General features: G+C 41.8%; 2 protein-coding genes and 1 long non-coding RNA gene across 8 annotated transcripts in view; 2 read left to right on the forward strand and 1 right to left on the reverse strand.

Moving 5' to 3' along the window:
- The window catches only part of LOC138758748 (calcium/calmodulin-dependent protein kinase type IV-like), a 96,532-nt gene extending 90,452 nt beyond the window's left edge, over window positions 1-6,080 (forward strand). Inside the window, exons 9-11 of the mRNA XM_069928094.1 lie at window positions 406-532; window positions 1,316-1,468; window positions 3,952-6,080. Of these exons, the coding sequence (XP_069784195.1) occupies window positions 406-532; window positions 1,316-1,468; window positions 3,952-4,095 (424 nt within the window). The 3' untranslated portion in view covers window positions 4,096-6,080. The remainder of the gene's footprint in view (window positions 1-405; window positions 533-1,315; window positions 1,469-3,951) is intronic.
- The window catches only part of LOC138758749 (uncharacterized), a 53,086-nt gene extending 33,796 nt beyond the window's left edge, over window positions 1-19,290 (reverse strand). The window contains exons 1-2 of the long non-coding RNA XR_011354414.1: window positions 19,178-19,290; window positions 7-101 (exon numbers count right to left, since the gene is read on the reverse strand). This is a non-coding gene — a long non-coding RNA (uncharacterized lncRNA). The remainder of the gene's footprint in view (window positions 1-6; window positions 102-19,177) is intronic.
- A 60-nt stretch (window positions 19,291-19,350) lies between these two features.
- Window positions 19,351-27,473, forward strand: part of LOC138758746 (PWWP domain-containing DNA repair factor 3A-like) — a 53,508-nt gene continuing 45,385 nt past the window's right edge. For 3 of the 6 annotated variants that reach the window (XM_069928090.1, XM_069928088.1, XM_069928093.1), the window contains exon 1: window positions 19,351-19,537. The gene's annotated coding sequence lies outside the window, so the exon portion shown is untranslated. The other 3 variants (XM_069928089.1, XM_069928091.1, XM_069928092.1) reach the window with 3 other exon arrangements.

A 27,473-nucleotide genomic window follows, 5' to 3' on the forward strand; every position in this document is an offset into this window, starting at 1 on the left:
AGTTACCTTTGCTCATTTTGTCTGCGTAGCTTTTGTTCTGTTGTCACAGAAATGAAGGGTCAAATCTGTTTTCCATCCATTTCATAAATGTTCTTAGGATTCTATATAAATGGAAGTTATTAATTTGCTGCATGTTGACAGCACTAAAATTTAAAGTAAAAACACAATACTACAAAAAAACAATCAAACGGTGTATAACAAAGATAAAGCTACATAACCAACATTTCGGGCTTGAGCCCCTCCATCAAGGAATGAGCAAAATGCACGCAGGTGCCCAAACAGAACACTACAATTTTAAAAGCCTGTTTCATGTTGATATTTCTTGCATCAATCAGCATATTTGCCTTTTGATTTCTCTCTGATTTCAAATGTTGAATGCTGGTCATCTTTTGCTTTCTTTCCTAGACTCTGTGGATTTGAACCATTCTTTGATGCCCGTGGTGATCAGTACATGTACAGCAGGATCTTAAACTGTGACTATGAGTTTGTCTCCCCCTGGTGGGATGATGTGTCCCTAAATGCAAAGGATTTGGTAAATATTACAGGGACCTGAGATACCCTTGTAGTAGTACAGTGTATCTTTTAATGACTGAACAGCTTCAAACTATTCAGAGCATTTATTCATTATTATCCATCTCCAAAATAATTAAAAACTTTTAGATGGTGATCCTTGCACCTCAAACGGGCTTAATTTAAGAGGATTTCTGAAGGCTGGGGAAAGTATGAATAGTATCTTCATTCCAATCAATTTGTTCATGGTTTTGTGGACGGGGCCTTCTTACAGCAAGATGGTTTATAAATCAGTATGAAACAATAAAGAAACTTGGATTTGCTCTGGATGTGATTAGCATCTGAAATTCTATGATCTTTTATTACTTGGGCTGATTTTGCATTCAACTGTGTTGGAGAGTTGAATCAATTAATTTTGGTTGGGTGATATCAAATTGGCTTTAATGTAAACCAAGGGTCCCTCAATGCACTTTGCTGAATTGATGACATAAAATGTGTACACTCAACAAATTATGTCCTTCTTGATATAATTATAGTGAAATTCAATTCTCTGATATCCAATTCTATTCTGAATCTCTTCAAATCCTGGGGTGTATTATTCAGCCTGGCAGATAAATCTAGTTCTTCCACCCCAATGAACAAAATGTTGGTTAAGCTGTAACACAGTTAAAGAAAAGATTTTACCTCTAATGAATGAAGAAGTTAATAGCACAATGAAAAATGTTATTGTTCTGCTTGTAGAAAGATTATCATGCTTTGAATTAGGTACCATGGGGATTTTGAGCACTTGGATCTTTACATACAGGTCAGAAAACTGATAGTGCAAGATCCACAGAAACGACTATCTGTTCAGCAGGCCCTCCAACACCCCTGGGTGACTGGGAAGGCTGCCAATGTTGCTCACATGGATAACGCACAGAAGAAAATGCAAGAATTTAATGCAAGACGCAAGCTTAAAGTGAGTAAAAAGAAAATGGACAATAAATTATATATATATTTTTTAAGTTGAGCACACAATGATCCTGGACTAAACTTCTGCTTTAAAATACTGTATTTGGACATGCCCAATTTCTACTCTCTAAATCTCCCACTCCCTCTCTCCTTCCCACCCTCATGGTAGGAATTAGTTTTAATGTTAAATTGCTATTTTTGCCTGAAGTACAAAGATAGCTTCATCAACTGTTCTGGGACTATTCTCAATGTCATTCAAACACAATATATGACATTGCATTGAATCGACATTATTTAATTATGCAGGTAATTATAGAGAGAGGTGCTGTTGAGTTTAAATATTCTGAAGACCAAAAAGTTCAATCACCATTAGATAGTGGCTAGAGATTTGGAACATAAATTGCAGCCCTTACTGGAAACATTGTGCCAAATAGTGCATGTTGCAAGGTATCAGGCCCTGACAGCAGACCTGGCAGGGAAATGAAAATCTGTGCCAACTAACTAGCCAGAGTGTTCACAGATATTTTCAACCTCTCATTTCTGCAGTCAAGAGGTTCCCACCTGCTTCAAAAGGGCTTCAATAATCCCAGTACCCAAGATCAGGGTGAGCTGCCTCAACGACAATCACCCAGTGATGAAGTGCTTTGAGAGGCTGGTCATGGCCAGAATTAACACATGCCTAAGCAAAGATCTGGACCCAGTGGAATTCGCCTATCGTCACCATCACTCCACAGCAGATACAATATCACTGGCTCTCCATTAAGCTCTAGAAAACCTCGAAAACAACAACTCATACATATGGCAGCTCTTCATCAACTATAGCTCAGTCTTCAACAGCATTATTCCCTCAGTGCTGCTCAGTGGAGTGCTACCCCACTCTGTAACTTGACTTTATCAGAAGACAAGTCAGTATGAATTGGAAACATCTCATCCTCAATGATTGTCAACACAAGTGCACCCCAAGGATGCGTGCTTAGCCCATTGATCTACTCATTATACACCCATGTCCGTGTGGTCAGGCACAATTCTATCTATAAGTTTGCCAATGGCACCAGTTGTCGGCAGAACCACAAGCAGCAATGAAGAAGCCTACAGGTAGGAGATAGAGCAGCTCTTTGAGTGGTGTCAAAACAACCACCTTGCGCTCATCGTTAGTAAAACCAAGGAGATAATTGTGGACTTCAGAGGGAGTCGGGGAACATGACCCAGTCCTCATCAAGGACTCAGTAGTGGAGACAGTCAAGAACTTCATATTCCTGGGTGTCAACATTTCTGAGGATCTCCCCTGGAGCCTCCATGTTAAAGGTTCCATTATTGTCATATAATACTACATTTAGAATGTAACATAAATGAAATTTTAACTTTTGTCTACTGTAAGGCAGAGTCACTACTTTGTCCAGCGCCCCGCACAGAAACCACAGCATCTGGTGTTCATAGACAGTCTCCCCTCTAAGTACTGATCAGTCCTGAGCTTGCTTAGCTTCCAAGATCAGATCATCTCAGGCATATTCAAGCTATTAAATGCTGTAGGTGTTGTTGATGCAATCACGAAGAAGGCCTGCCAGCGGCTATACTTTAGGAGGTGCTTGAGGAGATTCGGTATGTCACTGAAGACTCTTGAAAACTTCTACAGGTGTACTGTGGAGAACATACTACCTGGTTGCATCACTGTCTGGTATGGAGGTGACAAATCTCAGGACAAGGAAACACTCAGCCTGTGACATCATATGCACCAGACTCCACTCCATCAAGGACATCCACGAGGCGCTGTCTTAAAAAAGCAGACTCTATCCTCAAAGACCCCCCTCCACCCAGTCCATGCCCCCTTCACTCTGCTACCATCGAGAAAAAGGTTCAGGAGCCTAAAGACATCACTCAGCAGCACAAGGTCATCTTCTTCCCTGCTGCCATCAGATTCCTGAATAATCAATGAACAAAAGACACTGCTTTACCTTTTGTGCATTACTCTTTTTATATTATTGTTGCAAGATGGTTATATCACAAGAAAAAGGAACAAAAGCAGGCCATTTGGCCCATCAACTCTGCTTCTGTATTTTTGGGGCTTGTGAGGAAATAAATTTTGCAGGAGCAGGCTCTAGTTTGCTAGTAGTTTCATTATATTCTCCGGCACCATTCAATATCTAGGTAGCCACATCAGGATATTAATCCATAAATTAATTCCATCAATCTCAAATCAGATTCCTCAACAAATTTCTTCATCCTAAATCTATTTGCCTGCAGCAGTTTTGTGCCTTTGACCAACATCCACATCAAATTTGAAATTATTGAGTTATTATCTACTGCTTTTTGCAGGAGTGAATTCCACAATCAAGTGTCAGAGATGGCTCAGTTGGTAGCACTCTGACCCTGGACCAGAAGTTCAGGTATTCAAATCCACTCCTTAGACCAGACCAGTACTGAGATGCATTGCACTGGCCTTGCAGGAAAATGTTAAATTGAGCCTTCATCTGTCCTTTTGTGTTTTCACAGGCAGCTGTTAAGGCTGTTGTGGCCTCAAGCCGATTAGGAAACACTAGCAGCCACAGCCACAACGATAATGACGCCAAAGGAAGACATAATTCTAGTTCTGTTCAAGAATCAAGTCCCAAAAAGGAAAACGGGAAAAATTTATAGCCAAGCTCTCAACATTACTCTCACAGACTGTCTGCCTCAATGGAAGTTATGAAAGAATATTGGCAAGGTTTACTGGAGCAGTACTCCAAATCAATAGCAATGGCTTATTTTGCAAAAAAAAATCTGTAGGAAGTGTTCTGCATCTTCTCCAGTATAATGAAGGTGGCAAATTTTCAAATCAGGAGTGAAGATGTGTATATATTTATAGTATTTTATGCTGTGGTACTCAATATAGATCTGGAATAGTATACTACAGAAATATAGGATGACTGCAATGTTAGTATCCACCCCTATTTCAGTCCATTTATTGGATGTCATGTTCACTCAAACATTTTAATGCAAGAATTTTTTCTTAGAGGTAGATGTCATTCATTAATTTAATTGATTAAAAGATACAAGGTGGAAAGGGCTTTGCTGCAAAACTAATACAGTTTCTTTCAGAGGTGATGTTTACAGAGTCAAATTGGTCCAAAGGCTTCGATTGAACAGATCAATTGGTATGAAAGCAGACCAGAACAGTTGTATAGCAAATATTGCTACTTATTTTAACCATAAATTACCCACGTTAGTAAATCAGACAGTAACAGCAAAAATGGATGACTGAATTAAAATAAAAACACAATGCTGGTGAAACTCAGCAGGTAAATGGTGTACTTTACATTAGCAAAGATAAAATATACAGGAGATTTTTGGAATTGAGCTCCTTATCGAGGTATGAATCTTACCTTGATGAAGGGCTCAAGCCCTAAATGTTGGATATGTATCTTTATCTTCACTATACAAAGTTCAGTTTGATCTTTTGAGTTTCTCCAGCATCACAGCGTGTGTGGACTTTTGTGTTTTACTACTGATTGGATTAAAAACTAAAAAGTTGAACATACATAGCAGATTAGTCCACGTGAAAGAAAACAAATGACCATTGAAGATACCAGGTCTTCCCTATTATCTCAGGTTCAGCATTCCTTAGCATTTCTCAAAGCAAACCTGTGTCTTGTGCTATCAGGGGATACATTTTGCTGCTGTTTCAATTTATAAGCAAGATAATAGGTCCTCTTGTGCATATTGTATCACACACACCAATGTTCATTTCTCTTGTCTTATATGCTAATAAGTTGAAGCCAATTCTTAAATACCGATCTTGCTTTATTTTATATTGAATATGTCTATCAGAATACTGATAAGATAGTCTTATTTAATTGTTTTCTCACCCAATGATATCTTGAGTGAACCTTTAATTTACCATTCAGCATTACTAAAGATTCCAGCAAATGAAGTATTTTTATTGTTTTTCCGTCACTAAACTGATTGTTCCTCCTTAGAGAGGTTTATCTGTCCACTAATTATTTCAAACTTAACGTGGAGCTCCATTGTTACCAATAAACACGAAATTCTAGAAGCTTCTTCTCACCTCTTCTTCTAACTATCTAGGACTGGCTCATCCAGGTATTAATTAAAAATACTTGATTAATGTGCCTCATCTATCTGCTGAGTTGCTTCTGAGTTTCTGTTATGCCCAATTCATTAAAATGCAATCCAACATTTCACAAAAGTGATTTTGGAGCTTTAGAAATGTTTAAGCAGCTCATCCACCTGACCAATATTTAAAGCCATTCGTTGTCACTCTCTGAAAAGTATTTCTAGAAAAACTTTAATCAAAAAGGCTAAACAAAATACTTTATGGACATTTTGGTGCCACATATTCCTATGCACTGACACACTAACTGCGATAGCAAAAAAAAACTTCAAGAATTTGGGAGGTACACCCCATCATATCAAATATTCAAAAATTAAAGAAGTACCTGATTATCCATATCAGTTTTATGATGAATGTATTTACATTTGGGAGATTTGGTCAAACTCAGCCAATTTTTTTTAGTTTCAGTAACATTTCAGTTTTGCTTTTGAAAATAAAAACGATCGCTTGAAGCCTAGGGATTAGCTGTCTCTATCTTGAATTTGACTTTATCAACTAATTTTATAACCAAATAGGACTTTGATACATGACATATCAGAAACTCTTCTTTAACTCTAACATCTTCTCAGAAACTCCTTTGGTTGCTGACTGAACCAACAGATGAATACAATATTCTTCTTTCATTTGACAATGCTTAGTAAATGTTTATATTGAAATTATGTTTGCTCGAATGATTTGTTAGGCTTGTTTCCATCAACCCCAATTCAAAAGAAATTACTCCTGTCTACTATACAACTAACTCTCAACTTCTTTGATACATTTTTTGATTGTCTTAAGTTTTTTAACATTGAAACAAACTAATTTAAATTGACTGTAAATTGCTAAAAGTAATTGTCTAATAAGCTATGGGCCAGATCCTCATTTTAACATTCCAAAGATTTAAAAATATTTCCAATCCACATAAATGAACAAGAAGAATGGCATCATTCTGAATTCTGTTCCACCTTAGGCATCGTGATTTTTAAAAAAATTTGACTGCTATTTCCTGTTCTCATCGTGTCGAATCTGTTCACAAAATAAATACTCTTTGGTAGGTCAGGACAATACATTGCAAAACACAAACATTATGAAGGTTTGTGAAATATCATTTATTTTCCATACATTTTAGCTGAGTAATTCTGTTGAACTGTCTCAAGAGATATACAAATCATGTTACATAGGGCTTTACACACTACTGTTTACATATACAATGCATAGGTTTGTATAAATTAGTGATTTTTACACAGAAATCCCGCGATATTGCCATAGGGAAGACCCAGAATTAAGCCAGCTTTGGCCGTTTACAGAGAACCGAAAAAAGCTGGGTCAGTATGTCTTTTTACATAGCAAGCCAGCATTCCGAGAGCAAAAGAGGCTGAATGTGTATCTTAAAAAGATCAGCATCTAGTGTCACATACAACATACCATATTTGACAGCATATTAGTCCAACTTTTTTCCCCAAAAATGGCTCAAAATTATTCCCCCAGATTTAAATGCGAAGTTGAAATTAAGGTGATAATGGTGAGTAATGCTGACAGTGATCATCTTCAGTGTGTGGCTCATTGGCATCATTGCTATCAGTCCCCGCACTGGTCATTGGTGTGTTGTGAAAGTGTCAGGTCCATGAGAGACAAGTGTGGACAGAAGGGTTTGCTATCAAATGTTACTTTTATTAACACACAACAAATAATAGAACGTGGGAAAATCATAGAGCGAATAAAACACGTGCACAACTTATAAGAGCATGGGAAAATATGCACACAATTTAATGAAACATAAGCGCACAATTTATAAAAGAGCGTCAGAAATAAGCACACAATTTAATAAAACATAGGCGGACAATTTATTAGAGCATGGGAAAATCTACTGCAAGTATTGATCTATAGCAGTGCATTTCAAACTTTCTTTCTATTCACATACCACCTTAAGTAATTCCTATGCCATAGGTGCTCCGTGATTAGTAAGGATTACTTAAGGTGGGATGTGAGTGGGGAAAAAAATTGCTCCAGACCCAATTGTTATTGAAATATTTTGCCTGAGAAAAATTATCATCGGCTCATTTCCTTTGGAGTGATGAAACCCTGCACATAACGAGTCAATGAGGGACGATTAAAACAGTGGTTTTCAATTTTTTTTTTCTTTCCATTCATATACGACCTTAAGTAATCCCTTACTAATTACTGCTACCATTGGGGGCTGGTGGTGGGGTGTCGGGGGAGGGGGGAAAACTGGGTGGTGGACCTCACTGTTCAGTGAGGACAAACCCACAGACCAGCTTGCTCACAACACAAGGTGACTAGAGACACCTGGGGACAGCTGAGAGCAGGGCTGTGGGATCAGTGTGGGAACTTGTCTTTTATCACAATGCAATTCCCTTGCACTAATCTCCTCTCCTTTAATATCTGAAGGTCTGTCAGTGACTGTCTTGACTACATTCAGTGTCATTCACTCACTCCTTCCATAGAATTCCAGATACAGTACCCTTTGATACACATACACTCTTTATCTTATTCATGAATGATCAAGCCGTATTTTGAAAGATGAACAACCACCCCATATTATGTACTTATGAATTAAATCATCTCTCATTCTCCTTCCAGCAACACAACAAAACAGTGAGTCTAGTTGAAGATGCATCACTATTTCACTACCAGCTCATTTCATCTCCCACTCCTGCTAATTCATCTGCAGCTCATTTCAGACTTCTGCATATGAAAGCATGCACAGACATCCAAGATGAGCTAAACCCCAAGTGCCTGCCAGTCAGGTACTCCCTCGTGAACTACTTGCTGTCAGCCAGAATGATTCTGCCTTTTACCTTTGCTGTATAATTATGGGCCACCGGGAGAGGGCAGGACAACAGTATTATTAAAAAGATTTTTCCTGTTGTCCTATTTGCATGTTTTGTCCAAGGTTTAAATGCTTACCTGTAAATACACTTTTTAAAAAAAATACGGTACACATACTTACTCAAGTTGGTCCCGGAATGCTGGATTGCCCTTAGAGACAGCATTCCAGAACTGACACTGTGCCTACTGCCAGGAAAAAGCCGGGATTGGAATGATCTCACCATTCCGTGTTGGTGCTTTTTAGACAGCAGGTGCAGCATAAAAAAGCCGCAAATATCCCAGAACAAAGCGGCTGTGTGAAAGTCTCTAGTGATAGAAGAGGTGAGAGAGTATTTCCCTTTTATGTGTTAACATGCACACTAACAGTAATATAATGGCTGTAGGGGCTGAAATAATATTACATGCATTCTTGGGCTAAAAGGTAGGTGATTCCTGTGCAGTCAGTGAATATGCCTAGGCATACTGATTGATAGGTCACCTCAAATATTTGCCTTAATTGTTGAAGTTCAAGGATTATAATTTGGTAACATATAATTCACACATCTTGTGTCCTGAAATGCCAGCACTCTAAAGAATGTTTTTCTCCTTGCTCAAATCAGGTGGTGAACAGCAAGTGTAACAAAGCACATCAAGAGCTTTAAAACCTCAGGCTGAAAAACACATTGACAAATATAATTGAAGGATTGTAAACCAAAAAGAAACTTGAGTTTGACTTGGGGAGAAACATGTTATGCATTTATTTGCAAAGTAATCTTAAATATTGCCAATTACTCTGTGATTTTACTGGTCTTTTGTCTCCTTCTTTGGGGTACAGCAGATGAAGAGGGGAATTCCCACAGAAATTCTCACCTATTTGACTATATTGAAGTCCATAAGATGTGCTTCTCTTTAATAACAATTTTTGACTTTTATGCAAAAACAGGAAGATCATGTAAATAATTGACAAAACTCCAAACCATCTTGTATTAGTAGAGATTATTAATGTGTAAGAATATTTAATTTTTGTATGTGGTTGCTTTACAAATTCCACAACTTTGCCTGCTATTATTGCAGAAATTATTGCAATTGTTTTTCTTCGTATCTAGATAAACTGCTGATACTGAGAAATTGATTTTCTAAGTATATAAATTGTTATATTTTAAGTTGTAAGGCAAAAGTAAATTCATGTGAAAAAGCTTTTATATAATTTTGTCAAATCGGTCATTCTCTATTATTGTGCCAGATAAAGTATGACATAAAACCACACCAGACAGAAAATGTACTATTAATTCCAATTTATTTCCAGGGCTTCAAAGGACTATCAACAAATTTAATTTTTGACATGTAAAGCATAAATCAATTAAATGGCTTTTTAACTGAGAATGATCCATATGGCATTATGCATTACTTATGTGTGAAAGCAATATTTTTGGCAGGCTTTTACTCAAGAATTTCCAGCAGTATTGTGTAGAAGATAAATGTATCTCATGTACAGCAATCTTTTTTACTGCAGTCCTCTTTAGGCAATCTGCAGTTGATTGTATCCTATAGTAACTCTGTTTAATTTAGTTAGATGCAACATTTTGATGATAAAACAGTACTGTCACAATTCCATAACACATGTATGCCGCTGAAAATTTATGTTGAACTTGACTTGAATAAGTTGCAAGATTTTTATTGTGCTTCAAATATTTATTTATTTATTGGACTTTTCATTGCATTTGATGTAATTTTTAATGCATTGACAAACTTTCCCTGAAATGCCTATTTTTATGCTATCATTGTACTGGCTGCACACATTAAATGGAATATCGACCGAGGCCAGATAATGGTCTGTGTTTTCATGTTTTGGGTGCACGGATCAAGAGTTCACCTCCCGCTGTAAGCTGCAGCACTATTAAAGCAGCTGCGATATTATTGTTATCTATAAATCATGAATAAAAACCACAAAATCTGCATACTTTGAATATGTTTAGTTTCAGTTATCAAAAAATATTCATGAAACACTTGTCTGATTAACATTGAAGTACAACTGTATGGGCTATGCTTATAATTAACCCATCTCTTCTGAAGTGAAACATTCGTTAATAACTTATGCTTCCAACAGATGTCCCTGTTTGTTACAATGCCAAATGACATCTTCCAAGGGAATGTACATCAAGGATTATAGCTTATTGTATACAACTATTCAATCTCCCATGGGATTGCCCACAAGAAAGTAAGATCTATGGAAATCTTGGCAAAGTGGCTGAAGGTGGTGGGGCAATTACTAGCCAAAGATTTTAGGTATTTTATTTTAAATGGTGGTTTTACATCATCTCTCCTGTTAACTACAATATTCTTACTTTGGATGCAATATATGACAGATCATTGATGATGGTATCGAGACTAGTGCTTGATTTGGATTAAAGTGAGGCAGATTTGTAAAGAGTCAGCCTCACTCTTTCTTCCCAATTCCCATCTGGATCCAGTGGCTGGACAAAAGTCAAGACACCTGGAGATATTTAATCTTATTAGGTTATCTATATTGAAAATAGCTTTGAGATATGGAAAAGTCCATATTTTCCAGGGTATTATTGTGGATCTTTATTGTCAGAGAGTAGGTCAGTGGAGGCACCTTATTTTGTGCATGTTATATAAGGCCCATTCTCTTGCAAACATCACTGACTATGTCAACAATGGCTTCAAGCTTGACCACAGAATGTATACAAATGCATCATCTGTGTTCTGCAACTCTGACTGAAGATGAGGTGAACTTAGTTCTGGATTGAAGGCCACAGAAGTGGAACAGATTCTCATTTGTTCTGTCAATGAGCTCCATTCCAGTGCAAAGATTGGAATAAGCAAATTGCTGGAGGAATTCACAAGTCAAACAGCATCTGTGGGGTTGAAAGGAATTATCGCTGTTTGTTTGTGACATCTTGACGTGAAACGTTGACAATTACTTCCCTCCCCAGATGCTGCTCAACCCACTAATTTCCTCCACAAGTTTGATTTTGTCTCCAGATTCCAACATCTGAAGTCTTTTCTGTCTCTAGTGTTCAGGCTGTTGAAATTATGGTGTACAATATGATGAGAAAAATTAAGAAAAGTTTGGAAGTGGTGATGCATCCTTGTGTGACACACCTGCGCGAAGATTGGGCTTTATGTGGTCCCATTCATTAAAATCAAGACTCACAAGCCATCATTCAGTCTGAGGGTGGCAAAATTAAGATAGAAAATAGGGTCTTAAACTTAAGTAAAGCCAATTACATGTAAATTGGATGGAGATTGGAAAAGTATGTTTAAATCAAAGATTTAAATATCAGACACTGATCTTCTACTATTCATTATTCTAACATAACATAACAATTACAGCACGGAAACAGGCCATTAGGCCCTTCTAGTCCGCACCGAACTAAACACCCCTTTCTAGTCCCACCTCCCTGCACAATGCCCATAACCCTCCATCTTCTTCTCATCCATATACCTGTCCAAACTTTTCTTAAATAATACAATTGACTCCGCCGCCACTATTTCTCCCGGAAGCTCATTCCACACGGCTACCACTCTCTGAGTAAAGAAGTTCCCCCTCATGTTACCTCTAAACCTCTGCCCCTTAATTCTTAACTCATGTCCTCTTGTTTTAATCTCAACACCAATAATCAAGATTTGCTCTGTCAGTTGTAGATCCGTTGAGTTCCTTCAGCAGTTTGTTTCTCCCTCCAGATTCCAGCACCTGCAATTTTTAAGGAGATGTGCAAGGCAAGGTATTTTACGCAGAGATGCAAGGGCATAAAATGCACTGCCAGAGGCAGATGGTAAAGACAAGTAGAACAGCATGCTCAAGAGACATTTAGATAGAGACAGGGAACAGAGGGATATGGAACACATGGGAGCAGATGGGATTAGTTTTGAATGGCTTCATGGTCTGGAAATGCTCAAAAGTCAGTATATTAGCAAAAGTGGAGTGAAACACAAAAGTCTGCAGATCTGTGTTAGTAAAAGCTGGAGGAACTCAGCCAGTCGAGCCGCATCCTTAGGAGGAAAAGGTATATTGCTTACTTTTGAAGCCCGCTAGCGAGACAACCCGCAAATTGGAGGAACACCTCGTCTTCTGTCTGGGCACCCTCCAACCAGATGGCATGAACATCAACTTCACCAGTTGCTGTTGAAACACCAACCCCACCCCCCCCCCCTACAAATTCCTTTCCTCTTGTGGTCTCTCATCCCCGTCTCCTTTCACATAGCCAAAATCAATTCTCACCTTTCCTCTTATATATTCAATTAAGACCTTTTGACTGTTGGTCTCTACTCCTCCTCCTCCCATTCTTCCCCCAACCTTTAATTCAGACACTTGTCTATTTTCATTCACACCTTGAGGAAGGGCGCAGGCCCAAAATGTCAGTAATATATCTTTACCTCCTATGGACTCTGCTATAGACTGGCTGAGTCCCTCCAGCATTTCTATATTTTGAAGATAAAGTATGGAAACAGACCTTTGCCTCACCAAGTCCATTTAATCATCACATACCCATTTTACTACTGATCATCATATCCTCACTCACTTTATACTCCTTGCATTCTCACTAACAGATCCCATTCCACCGGTTTTAACACTTGACTACATGCACTAGGGGAAATTTACAGTAGTCTATTAACCTAACAATCCTTCCAATTTTTGGAGTACAAAAAGTAACTATGCAGGGAGAACATGCAACTTCGCAAAGATAGAATTAACGGTCAGGTCACTGGAGTAGGCAACTCTACTACTTGTGCCACTAAGCTGCCTCAAATAGTAGTGGACCCAATGAAGTCTTAACATATTCACCAGTTAACTATGCTACTTCTGATCTCACACTAATCCAGTAGACAAATTCAGCAATTCTTGCTTTTTTACTCCAAATCCTTTTCAATAAAGACAATACGCATTTGTCTTCCTTCTTCTTTGGCTTGGCTTCACGGACGAAGATTTATGGAGGGGGTAAATGTCCACATCAGCTGCAGGCTCGTTTGTGGCTGACAAGTCCGATGCGGGACAGGCAGACACGGTTGCAGCGGTTGCAGGGGAAAATAGGTTGGTTGGGGTTGGGTGTTGGGTTTTTCCTCCTTTGCCTTTTGTCAGTGAGGTGGGCTCTGCGGTCTTCTTCAAAGGAGGTTGCTGCCCGCCGAACTGTGAGGCATCAAGATGCACGGTTTGAGGCGATATCAGCCCACTGGCGGTGATCAATGTGGCAGGCACCAAGAGATTTCTTTAGGCTGTCCTTGTACCTTTTCTTTGGTGCATCTCTGTCACGGTGGCCAGTGGAGAGCTCGCCATATAACACGATCTTGGGAAGGCAATGGTCCTCCATTCTGGAGACGTGACCCACCCAGCGCAGCTGGATCTTCAGCAGCGTCGGCCTCTGCCATCTCGAGTACTTCGACGTTAGGGATGAAAGCGCTCCAGTGAATGTTGAGGATGGAGCGGAGACAACGCTGGTGGAAGCGTTCTAGGAGCCGAAGGTGATGCCGGTAGAGGACCCATGATTCGGAGCCTAACAGGAGTGTGGGTATGACAACGGCTCTGTATACGCTTATCTTTGTGAGGTTTTTCAGTTGGTTGTTTTTCCAGACTCTTTTGTGTAGTCTTCCAAAGGCGCTATTTGCCTTGGCGAGTCTGTTGTCTATCTCGTTGTCGATCCTTGCATCTGATGAAATGGTGCAGCCGAGATAGGTAAACTGGTTGACTGTTTTGAGTTTTGTGTGCCCGATGGAGATGTGGGGGGGCTGGTAGTCATGGTGGGGAGCTGGCTGATGGAGGCCCTCAGTTTTCTTCAGGCTGACTTCCAGGCCAAACATTTTGGCAGTTTCCGCAAAACAGGACGTCAAGCGCTGAAGAGCTGGCTCTGAATGGGCAACTAACGCGGCATCGTCTGCAAAGAGTAGTTCGCGGACAAGTTTCTCTTGTGTCTTGGTGTGAGCTTGCAGGCGCCTCAGATTGAAGAGACTGCCATCCGTGCGGTACCGGATGTAAACAGCGTCTTCATTGTTGAGGTCTTTAATGGCTTGGTTCAGCATCATGCTGAAGAAGATTGAAAAGAGGGTTGGTGCAAGAACACAGCCTTGCTTCACGCCATTGTTAATGGAGAAGGGTTCAGAGAGCTTATTTCTGTATCTGACCCGACCTTGTTGGTTTTCGTGCAGTTGGATAACCATGTTGAGGAACTTTGGGGGGCATCCGAGGCGCTCTAGTATTTGCCAAAGCCCTTTCCTACTCACGGTGTCGAAGGCTTTGGTGAGGTCAACAAAGGTGATGTAGAGTCCTTTGTTTTGTTCTCTACACTTTTCTTGGAGCTGTCTGAGGGCAAAGACCATGTCAGTAGTTCCTCTGTTTGCGCGAAAGCCGCACTGTGATTCTGGGAGAATATTCTCGGCGACACTAGGTATTATTGTATTTAGGAGAATCCTAGCGAAGATTTTGCCTGCAATGGAGAGCAGCGTGATTCCCCTGTAGTTTGAGCAGTCTGATTTCTCGCCTTTGTTTTTGTACAGGGTGATGATGGTGGCATCACGAAGGTCCTGAGGCAGTTTTCCTTGGTCCCAACAAAGCTTGAAAAACTCATGCAGTTTGACATGCAGAGTTTTGCCGCCAGCCTTCCAGACCTCTGGGGGGGATTCCATCCATACCTGCTGCTTTGCCACTTTTCAGTTGTTCGATTGCCTTATATGTCTCATCCTGGGTGAGGACCTCATCCAGCTCTAGCTTTAGGGGCTGTTGAGGGAGCTGGAGCAGGGCGTAATATTGGACTGAGCGGTTGGCACTGAAAAGAGATTGGAAGTGTTCTGACCATCGGTTGAGGATGGAGATCTTGTCGCTGAGGAGGACTTTGCCATCTGAGCTGCGCAGCAGGCTTTGGACTTGGGGTGAGGGGCCGTACACAGCCTTTAGAGCCTCGTAGAAACCCCTGAAGTCGCCAATGTCCACGCTGAGCTTGGTTCGCTTGGCGAGGCTAATCCACCACTCATTTTGGATCTCCCGGAGTTTGCACTGAAGATGGCTGCATGCGCGACGGAAGGCTTGTTTCTTCTCTGGACAGGACGGCTTTGTAAGGTGAGCCTGGTGGGCAGCTCGCTTCTTTGCCAGCAGCTCCTGAATTTCCTGGCTGTTTTCGTTGAACCAGTCCTTGTTTTTCCTGGAGGAGAAGCCCAGTACCTCTTCAGTGGATTGCAGTATGGTAGTCTTCAGCTGATCCCAGAGGGTTTCAGGGGACGGGTCCGTGAGGCGGATTGCATCGTCGAGCTTTGCTTTGAGGTTTGCCTGGAAGTTTCCTCTCACTTCGTCTGACTGCAGGTTTACAACATTGAACCTCTTTCTGGGGGCTTTACTGTTCCTGGGCTTTGGCTTGAAGTGAAGGTTGAGCTTGCAGCGAACCAGTCGGTGGTCAGTGTGGCATTCCGCGCTGGGCATGACCCTAGTGTGGAGCACATCTCGTTTGTCACTTTCTCGCACCAGGATGTAGTCCAGGAGGTGCCAGTGTTTGGATCGGGGATGCCAGGTAGTCTTAAGGCTGTCCCTCTGCTGAAAAAGGGTGTTTGTAATGTCTTCCTTATTGCAATATGAACCTGCGTGTTAATCTTTACTTTCACTACCAAAGTTATGTAACTTCTGAGCTTTTCTAGCATTTAATGTTTTTTTTTTACTTCTGATTTCTAACATCCACAGCATTTTCCTGGATACTGCTACCCTCGATATGAAGCAGGGATTAAAATAATATTTCCACACAATGGAGCAAAGGCAGAAGACTAATGCCGAGTAACTATCTGGAATGTGAAATATCTAACTGCCTCTTAAAGTTAAACTGAGAGCGAGGTCAAAGCCGACTGATTTCTGATTGCATTTGCATAACCTTAAGCACATTTTCAGTGTTTTATTATTTGCATGCAATAAAAGGGTCAGAAAGTGGAGAAAGAGGACGAGAAGTTGATTGGCTTCTGATTGCATATGCAGATCTTTACTGTAAATCGTCATCTAGTTTCCTTGTATATAATAAAAAAACCATTTAGCTGGGAGAAGATGGTTCAAGTTGATTAACTTGATTATATCTTTCATCCTATTATTTGCTTGCATTTAGTAAAAATCATGTTTAGTCAGCAGGGGTGAAAAATCCATAAGTTTTTGCCTGCATCTGCACCTTTTTTATTGCAAAATCCCTTCAGTTTTCTTTGTTTAAAATTAATAAATGTCTTGTAATATCTTAAATATGAGTGCTATGGAGAAGTGTTTCTAATAGGACTCATATTTATATAGCTGTTGAGAGGACAATTACAAAGTATTGGAATGGAATGAAAAGAAAAGAAAGATCAAATTAGTACCAAGCAGAGACAGCATGGGTTTCATTCAAGAGCTTTATGGCTGTGGGGAAGAAAATCTCTTTCAGCCAGTTGGTGCACGCTTTCACACTGCTGGGTTGGCCAGTGTGATAGGCTATTAAAATCAACAGATTCCTTCCAAATCAAACAAAAACTTCCCCTTAAATTCTGTGCCCCACTGTGTGTGAAGTTTTCGGCACTCCCTTGCTATTTTCTGTCCATGTTTAATCAACTGAGCCAAATTTTTTTTAAACTGAGGTAAATGTTTTCATCAATGAGTAACATTGCAATGGCCAGTCGAGTTGTTGTTCAAAATGGCAGCAACATCTACTGTTGAAACTAAGAATTGCAGTGTACATACAGTGTAATTAATTGTTCAAGTCTATGTTCTAATGGACCATATTCCATTTTATTTTTTAAAATTCACCCAGGGCTACTTAAAAATGGGCCACAGGCCACAGTTGGCCCAAGGTCGAAGTTTGGCCACCCTTACTCTAAAGCCTTTTCCGTAATGTAAGGAGAAGAACATGAATGGGGTGTGATATGTAGTGGAAGATGTAGTTTAGCCAATGTTCTGATTTCTGAGCTGTATTCATTACCTTCTGTAGCTTCTTCTAGCCTTGAGGATAGCAGCTTTAATCTTACCTTGCATCATGACTGATGATCTTCAATGATAAGACAGCTGCCTGTGTTATTTGCCTGTACATACAATATCTTAAAAAAGGTGAAGAACAGTTCCATTTGATGACTTTCTGACAGTATCTTTACACTTTTAGTCCTGAAGGTCATGTTGTGTTATTTTGAGTTAATAAAAATGCCTGTTAGTTGAACAAAGGGAATGATTTCAAGTTTCTTTTGCTCAGTTTGAATCTGAAAATTTTGAATTGTCTAATTATCAATTAGAATTGTTAATAATAATCTAAGGTGAACCCTGAATAGTTGGAGATTTCCTTTTTTGCTCTTTGCAAGACCCCATTGACACTGGCCTCTGACTTAATTTCCACATCCCTTCTAAAAAGAAATACGACTTGCAGTTTCATCAGTTGCTTGAAGGGGTGGAGGGACAAAATGGCCTACTCTATATCGACGACTAATTTGGTGCTGCCTCATCCACTTTGCTGCCAATTTCCACCCTGACCTCAAATTCACTTGATCCACCTCCAGCAACACTCTCCCTTTTCTCGATCACTCCATCTCAAGAGACAAACTCTCAAGACATCTACAAATCCACCAATTCCCACAGGTACCTCGACTACACCTCTTCACACCCTATGCCCTGAAAGGATTCCATTCCTTTCTCTCAATTCTTCCTTCTCCGCCACATCGGCGAGGGCTTCCATGCCAGATCATCAGTCCTCCTTCTTCAAACAATGTGGCTTTCCCTCTACCACCATCAATTCAGCTCTCACCCTCATACCCTCCATTACTGCACACCTGCCCTGGCCCCCTCCGACCCATGCGCAAAAAGGAAACATTCCCCTTGCCCTCACGTATCACCCCACCAGCCTCCGTATCCAACAATATCCCCACCATTTCCACAACCTACTAGTGATCCCACCACCAGACACACATTCCCCTCTCCTCCCCTATCTGCCTTCTGCAGGGACCACTCCTTCCACGACTCCCTTGTCCACACCTCCCTTCCCACTAACCGTCTCCCCCTCGGTACTTACCCCTGTGACCACAGGGAAAACTCCACTTGCGCCCACGCATCCTCCCTCGCCACCATTCGGGGTGGGGGGCAAACAGTCCTTCCAAGTGAAGCAACAGCACTTCTGCAGGGGTCATCAACTGCAAGGAGTGCTCGTGTTGTGGTCTACATCGGTGAGACCGGGAGATCACTTGGTTAAAACACCTCGGCTCTGATTGCCACAATTACGTTCATCTCCCAGTGGCCACCCGTTTCAATTCTCCCTCACTCACATGGTCTCATACCCTGCCAGACTGAGTCCACCAGCAAACTGGAGGACCAACACCCTCATCTACCACCTGGGCACTGTCCAATCAGATGGTGTTAACACCGACTTATCCAGTTCCTGTTAAGAAACCCCATCCCATTTCTTCTACTGCGTCTCCTTCCCCCCTCCCCCCTAGTTCTGTCTCTCTCTTCCCCACCCCCTCTCCCTTTCCCAGAGCCAAAAGTTCATTATCCCCTTTCCTCATCATATCCAAGTCACACCTTTTGGCTGTTGGGTGTGGGGCTCCTCCACCTCCCATTCTTCACCCAGCAAGCTCTGTCCTGAGATTTCCTGTAGTGTGCTTATTTCTTGATGAAAGCCTCAGGTCCGAAACGACTTAGTCTCTCTCCTATGGACGCTTCCAGACTGAGTTCCTCCAGCACTTCGGTGGGGGAGGGGACCCTCCTTAGTCTTTATTCAGACGCCCGTCTGCTTTTTGCTCACCCCTTGAGGAGGAGCTCAGGCCCGCAAAAACTTTTTTGGGGGGGGAAAATAAAAGATAATTCTTTACCTCCTATGGGCGCGACGAGATCGGCGGAGCTCCTCCAGCGTTTGCGTTTGCGCGCGCGATCGACCAAAATGGCGGCGCTGCCGCCGCCGCCGCCCGTTGCTTGGCGACCTTCGAATGACGCAACGCGCAGAGCGGGCGTGAAGGGGATTGGGATGGGCGGTGCTCGCCCCGTCACCCGGAAGTGAACTTGTTTTCCACCGCCGGCCCTCCTTCGCCAGCTTCGTCCCTCGGTCAGGGGTGGGAGCAGCAGCAGCGGCAGCGGGAGGAGGTTGTCCGGACTCGGAGAAGAACCTGGGGGAAGATGAAGCTGGCAGGCCGCGTGATTTGAAGCGAGGGCGGCCGCCGCCAAGGGGCTGGAAGGTGGGCTTTTCTGATCGTCCCCGTCACCCTGGGCGCTTGCGGACTCCTCGGTGCGTTCACTCCGGCCGCAGGGTGCTCGTCACCGAACTTTCCTCATGGCTCTTCAGGAAACCTCGCCACTCATGCACTCTCCTTCAAGCAGTATTATCACTTCAGTTTCAGATCAGGTGCCTTTAACGTTTGGACCTCAATGACTGAGTAAACTCGCCGTGTATTCATACAGTCCCTGTCGCAAGTCTCAACCAGGAGGGGTTCTTTCTTGTGTTGTGTTATTGGCCAGGCATTATTTATACCTCACTTGGCCAAGAGGTTGTTTCAAGTGTTTACATCAGTTCCTTCCTGGAAGGAAGAACGTGAGTGTCATAGTTAGTAGTTGAAGTTTTAAAAAAAACACACAAAACGCTCAGCCTCTAACCACGGATTTTTGTGATTTAAATTCTTATTTCAGAAGCTGGATTTAATTTCTCCAGATGGAGTGGGGTTTGAACTTTTCATCAGCCTACTGGATGGTCTGGGTACCTGAATGCTAGACTTATAATGGCCACCTGGTTAGAAATCAACATTGCTTTATTCTGTCAATTTGTACAGTGTCTTGGATACATTATCCCTCCTGCCTCACCCTAACCCTATTTGCAGCCAACTTGTCGGAATGATTAAAAAAGCATTTTTTGGGGGGGGGGGGGGAATGACCAGGAAGTTCTTAGCAATGTCACAAATGATCAGATACTTTATTTAATTGATTTGTCAGTACACAACCTCATCCATTACTGGGGTAGGTCACAGGTAAACTTGTAGAATATTACGCAACCCTGACCAACACAGGTCTGCAATTGCTGTGATTGTGGTTAAAAAAAAAACAACAGTAATGCAGGAGGAGCACAGCCTCCATAGGAGGTAAAGATATAGAACTGATGTTTCGGGTCTGAGCCCTTCAAGGTCTGAGGAAAAACCAGACAGTGCCTAAATAAAAGAAGTGGCGTGGGAGGAGAACAGAGTTATAAAGAATTATAGGAAGACGGCCTTTACTGTAGCAAGAAGGCAAACAAAGAGTTAATGCTTTAGTAGGATAAGCAGGCTACAGCTCATAACATTACTGGAATAAAATGGGAGTAGAAAGCAAGAGAAGCAAATTTGCTGGGTTAAGTCATAGAAACTGCAAAGGACAAAAGTAGTAAAAAACATGTAAAACTGCACAAAGGCACTGGCCTAAAGTGTACAAGGATGCTGTGTACTTTTTGAGTAGGGCTCAGTGCGGAGGATGAGTTACTCTTTCCATGTAGCCCTCATACCTGCTAGTGTAATACAACAAAGACATGATTATACACTCTTTGGTTCTGCTGTTGTTTGTTTTATTACAGCATGGGTCAACTTTAACAGACAAAAAGTAATAATTGGAAATGGAGAAGAAGCAAGAAGAAAGGAAAGAGAGGTGGGTGTTTGGCTCTGAATGCAGATGCTGAGGAATAGGAGCCTGGGGAAAGGGAAGCAAAGGACAGAGCTACAGGAAAGGAGACATGGGAGAGTGGCTAACAGAAACCACAGAAGTCAACATTAATGCCATCCATTTGGAGGGTATACTTTCTGTTAGCTACCTCCCACCAGGTCTCCTTTCCTGTAGTGCTGACCTTCTTTTCCCTATCTCCTTTATTTCAGCTCTGCATTCACAAAGTCAACCCCCCACCATTTATTTATGTGCTGCCTGCTTTTATTTCCATACCTTGAAGAAGGGCTCAGGCCTGAAACATCGAGACTTGCTGAGTTCATCCAGCATTTCTGTATTAATTGGCCTTAACCATTTCTTTTTAAATTTAGACATACAGCACAATAACAGGCCCTTTTGGCCATTAAGCCCATGCTGCCCAATTGGCTTACAACCTGTGGTTTGTCAATTACAATGTAATCTGAGATATTGCTCTTGTGGCTTAATGTGTAAACATTAAAATATTCCTGGAATTAAGAATGTTACTATCTGGACAGGAAATGGACAATTCTTGAAATTTTTAAAGGAAAAGGAATTAGAGTTGTGTTCTAAGTCTTGTAACTATCAAAAGCCAATCTGTTTTGCTGAATCTACTTGTCTTCCTATATGGACATCTACTCAACGTCCTACTTATAGGGTTTGAAACATCCTGGATACAGACCTTGGGCAGTGCAAGAGCTTTATGATCCCTAGAAGTTGTAATATTATCTACTTGGTTCGGCTGGGAGTCGGAGGAGGAGCTTGGAGAGAGTTGGCCTGTGAATCAGAGGAGGAGGAGCTTGCTGAAAGTGAGTCAGAGGAGGAGGAGCTTGCTGAAAGTGAGTCAGAGGAGGAGGAGCTTGCTGAAAGTGAGTCAGAGGAGGAGGAGCTTGCTGAAAGTGAGTCAGAGGAGGAGGAGCTTGCTGAAAGTGAGTCAGAGGAGGAGGAGCTTGCTGAAAGTGAGTCAGAGGAGGAGGAGCTTGCTGAAAGTGAGGAGAATGTAAGCTATTAAAGTCGCGGGCTTACTGGGGCTTGGGCCTACTTGGTTCGGCTGGGAGTTGGAGGAGGAGCTTGCTGAAAGTGACAGGGTTAATTGGTCAAGGGGCCAATAAAAGGAGTGAAAGGAGAGGGAGCGGCCAGCGAGGAGTGGCTCAGTGACTGAGTGGAGCAGTAAAGGAGTGAGACTTCCTGGCTTTGGCTTATCAGGCTTCGGCGAAAGCAGGCAAGGAGAAAAGGTAAGCTGAGTTATTTGCCTTCGTATTCAGAGTCATGCCAATAGGGTTAGTGCTCTGTACTGGGTGTCAGATGTGGGAACAATGGGTGACCTCCACCCTCCCAAATGGCCACATCTGCACCAGGTGTACCGAGATGCAGTTACTAAGGGAGCAAATTAGGGATATGGAGTTGCAGATTGATGACCTGCGGCTTGTAAGGGAGAGTGAGGAGTTAATTGACTCCACTTTCAGGGCGATAAATACTCCAGAACCCGTGTCAGATAAGTGGGAAACCGTCAGGGGGGGGAAGAAAAAAGTGAGAAAAACGGAGAGCACACCAATGACTATCTCACTCAGCAATAGTTATGCTGTCTTGGATTCTGTTGAGGGAGATGACTGGACAGAAGATGGCCACGGGCACCAGGTCAATGTCAATGAGCCTGGCAGAGTGTGCAAAAGAAAAGGAAAAGGAGAAATGCAGTAGTTATTGGGGACTCCATTGTCAGGGGTACGGACAGTAGGATCTGTGTGCCAGATAAGTATACCTGCATGGTGTGCTGCCTCCCTGGTGCAAGGGATATCACAAATCGGGTCCAAAATATTCTGAGAGGAGAGGGAGAGCAGCCTGATGTCTTGGTACATGTGGGTACAAACGACATTGACAAGAAAAGGGAGGAGGTAATGAAAAGGGATTACAGTCAGCTGGGACGAAAGCTGAAAGACAGGAACGCTAGGGTGGTGATCTCTGGATTACTACCTGTTCCAAATGCAAGTGATGAAAATAATGTAAGGATAAGGAAAATGAACGTGTGACTGAGGTGCTGGTGTACAAGGCAAGGATTTGGCTTCTTGGATCATTGGGATCTCTTTTGGGGAAGGCATGATCTTTACAAGAGGGACAGGTTGCACCTAAATCCAAAAGGTGTCAACATTTTGGCAAGTATGTTTGGTACAGCAGTGGGGCAAGGTTTAAACTAATTTGGCAGGAGTATGGGAACCAGAGTGATAGGGAAAAGGGTAGGGAAGATAAAGTTATGGCCAGGAAAAGTAAAATAGGAAAAGTAATGCTGGGAGGAGAAAGTAAAAAGTCAGATGGTGCAGTGAGTTTTCGGGTCAATGGTAGTGTTAAGAAAATTACAAAGAAAAATAGTGGGCAAAAAAATCAAAAGAAAAGGTTACAGAAGTCACGAGATATTAAAAGGACAAAGAGAATAAGGGCACTTTATCTGAATGCCCGCATATTAGAAATGAGGTTAGTGAACTTGAGGCGCAAATCGGTACCCATGCCTATGATTTGGTAGCCATCACGGAAACATGGCTACAAGGTGACCCTAAATGGGAATTAAACTTTCAAGGGTATCAGGTGGTGCAAAGAGATAGACAGGATGGTAAGGGAGGTGGAGTTGCACTCTTAATCAAAGATGAGCTCCAGGCAGTAGTGAGGAATGATATAGGATCTAAAGAGCATAATGTTGAGTCCATTTGGGTAGAGATAAGGAATAACAAAGGGAAAAAATTATTGGTGGGTGTTATCTATTGCCCACCATAAAAACAATAGTTTAGTGGCACAGGAAATAAATAGAGATAAGTGAGGCATGTAATAATGATACGGCAGTCGTCATGGGGGACTTTAACTTCCACATAGATTGGGAAAATCAAGTTGGTCATGGGAGTCTGGAAGAGGACTTCATAGAATGCATCCGCGATAGCTTTCTTGAGCAGCATGTTAAGGAACCCATAAGAGAAAATGCTCTCCTGGATCTAGTGTTGTGCAATGAGATAGGTAGAGTAAATGATGTAATAGTCAGGGACCATCTGGGAAATAGCGATCATAGTATGATTGAATTTCTCATTCAGATGGAAGGGGAAATAGTTAGATCTAAAACTAATATATTATGCTTCAACAGGGGTGACTACCATAGGATGAGGGAGGAATTGGGCAGAGTGGACTGGGAGCACAGGCTAATTGATGAAACAGTTGAGGAACAGTGGAAGATTTTCAAAGAAATATTTTGTAATGCTCAACAAAAATATATTCCGGTCAGGAAAAAGGGCAGCAAAGGAGGGAAAAATCAACCGTGGTTAACAAAGGAAATAAAGGAGAGTATAAAATTGAAGGCGCAGGTGTACAAAGCTGCAAAGAGCAGTGGGAAACTGGAAGATTGGGAGAACTTTAAGAGACAACAAGGGGTTACAAAGCGGGTAATAAGAAATGGGGAAAAAGGATTATGAAAGTAAATTGCCACAAAATATAAAAACAGAAAGCAAAAAATTTTATAAATATATAAAACGAAAGAGGGTGGCCAGAGTTAACATAGGACCCTTGGAGGATGAGAAAGGAAAACTGGTAGCAAAAAATGAGGAAATGGCCGAGGCATTAAACAAATATTTTGTGTCAGTCTTCACGGTGGAAGACATGTCTAGCATGCCCAAGTGCGGAGTTAAGGATGCGAATGTTGGGGAGGGCCTTGATAAAATAGTTGTTACAAAGGAAGTAGTGATGGAGAAACTAATGGGACTAAAGCCAGACAAATCACCTGGTCCTGATGATATGCAACCAAAGGTTCTGCAGGAAATGGCAGAAGTTGTAGTTGATGCATTGGTGGTCATATACCAAAATTCCTTGGATTCTGGGCAGGTCCGGGCAGACTGGAAGACAGCAAATGTCACGCCACTTTTTAAGAAGGGATGTAGGCAGAAGACTGGAAATTATCGGCCAATTAGCTTGACGTCTGTGGTTGGAAAAATGCTTGAAGCCGTCATTAAAGATGAAATAGTGAAACTTTTGGAACGTAAGGGTTCAATCAGGCAGACGCAGCATGGTTTTAGAAAGGGAAGATCTTGTTTGACAAACTTGTTAGGATTCTTTGAGGATATAATGGGTGCGATGGATAGAGGGGAACAGGTTGATGTTGTATATTTGGATTTCCAGAAAGCATTTGATAAGGTGCCGCACACGAGACTTATCAGTAAGTTACAGGAAAGTGGAGTCCGGGGAAGTATATTGGCCCGGATTGAAAATTGGTTGTCTGACAGGAGGCAGAGAGTCGGGATAAATGGGAGTTTTTCAGGTTGGCAGAGAGTGGTAAGTGGGGTGCCGCAGGGTTCAGTGTTAGGCCCACAGCTGTTCATTATTTACATTGATGACTTGGAGGAGGGGACAAAATGTGGTGTAGCCAAGTTTGCAGATGACACCAAATTGAGTGGAAGAGCAAATTGTAATGAGGATGTGGAGAGTCTGCAGAGGGATATAGGTTAAGCTGGATGAGTGGGCAAAGGTCTGGCAGATGGAGTACAATGTTAGTAAGTGTGAGGTTATCCACTTTGGCAAGAAAAATAAAAGCTGAATATTATTTCAAGGGTGAAAAACTACAGCATGCTGTTGTGCAGAGGGACTTGGGAGTGCTTGTGCATGAATCGCAAAAAGTTAGGTTGCAGGTGCAGCTGGTTATTAAGAAGGAAAATAGAATGTTGGCCTTCATCGCTAGAGGAATTGAATTCAGGAGTAGAGAGGTAATCTTGCAACTGTATAAGGTACTGGTGAGACCGCACCTGGAGTACTGTGTCCAGTTCTGGTCTCCATATTTGAGGAAGGATATACTGGCTTTGGAGACGGTCCAGAGGAGGTTTACTAGGTTGATCCCTGGGATGAAGGGGTTGACTTATGATGAAAGATTAAATCATCTAGGATTGAATTCACTTGAGTTCAGAAGAATGAGAGGAGATCTTATAGAAACATATAGGATTATGAAGGGTATGGATAGGATAGATGTAGGAAGGTTCTTTTGAGCTGGCCGGGGAAACTAAAACGAGAGGACACAGTCTCAAGATTCGGGGGAGTAGATTTAGGACAGAGATGAGGAAAAATAGTTTTTCCCCCAGAGAGTAGTGAATGTTTGGAATTCTCTAACCAGGGAAGTGGTTGAGGCTGCCTCATTAAACATATTTAAAATTTGGTTAGATAAATTTTTACATGATAGAGGAATTAGGGGATATGGGGAGAAGGCAGGTGGGTGGAGTTAGGTCATAAATTAGATCAGCCATGATCGTATTGAATGGCGGAGCAGGCTCGATGGGCCATTTTTGGCCTCCTCCTGTTCCTACTCCCTATGTTCCTATGATTTTAAATGCTAGCCTGTGAAGAAGTGAGTCTGATTCACCAAACCAGTCTGAAGTTTTAGCTGTTTGCAAGCAGAACTATTTCAGAGAAGGTTTTCTTGGTGGTTTGCCAACAATTAGCATTTATAGAATTGCATTAAACCAAGTTGTGATTAGAAAATTGCTGTAAATTATTACCAAAAAGGACATCGAATGCAGAACATTCCTGAAAAGTGACTGGAAAAGCAAATTTTGATAAGATGAAATGAAGCAAGTTTAAAATTGATAGTACTTTAAATGATTCTGCTTTGGAGTCATAAAGATTCCTGTGCTTCCCAAAGCTAGTGCTCATGCCTGGCAGCCAAGACCATGAGTGCTGCAGGATCAGCAGAAGAGCAGCACTCTGCCAAAAGGAGTACACTCTTCAAGTAAGGGACCACAGCAGGGGGCCAGCAAGGAGCTTGACAGCTGAAGGACTTGGAGGCTGCTGGAGACTTGGATCCTGAGAGCCAAGTATCAGGACCAGAATTTGTGAGGTTGTGGAGGGAAAGGAGGGTTGTCAAAGGGTTTGTGCTTTCAGAGCTTTAGTTTGGAACCAGGGACTGAGGATCCTGGAGCTCTGGTTTGCCATAGTGGTTACGAAGGCAGCGGAGAAGTTAGTGAGATCCATGGGAGCCCTGTCTACGTAAGGACTCTCTTGCTGATCTTGATTAGGCCATTGGACTAGTGGTGTCTCTTTGTGTGTCATTACAGGTAAACAGAAATAAACAAATTTTTTGTATTCTGTACAACCATAAAGGAACCTGAACCTTGGAATGCCCTTGGATAATGTCGCTTACAGATGGGGCAAAGCATTGGAAGGGAAGGTTTTGAGAGGGCAACTAGATTAATGTGGTAATTGTCAATGAATTCTAGTTGGAATCAGAATCTATTGTCATGAACAAGTGCAAAATTCATTGTTTTGCCACAACATCACAGTGCAAACATTCATGTAAAACGCCTTACAAAAATAAATTAAAAATATTGCATTAAAAAGTCAAAGTTAAGACAGTGCCTTTCAGGAATCTAATGGCAGTGGGGAAGAAGCTGTCCTTGTGCTGCTGAGTGCTCGTCCTTTGGCTCCTGTACCCTTTTTCTAATAGTAGCATGGCCTGGGTGGTGGGGG

The sequence above is a fragment of the Narcine bancroftii genome, chromosome 3 (genome assembly GCF_036971445.1).
Source record: "Narcine bancroftii isolate sNarBan1 chromosome 3, sNarBan1.hap1, whole genome shotgun sequence".
Taxonomy (NCBI): domain Eukaryota; kingdom Metazoa; phylum Chordata; class Chondrichthyes; order Torpediniformes; family Narcinidae; genus Narcine; species Narcine bancroftii.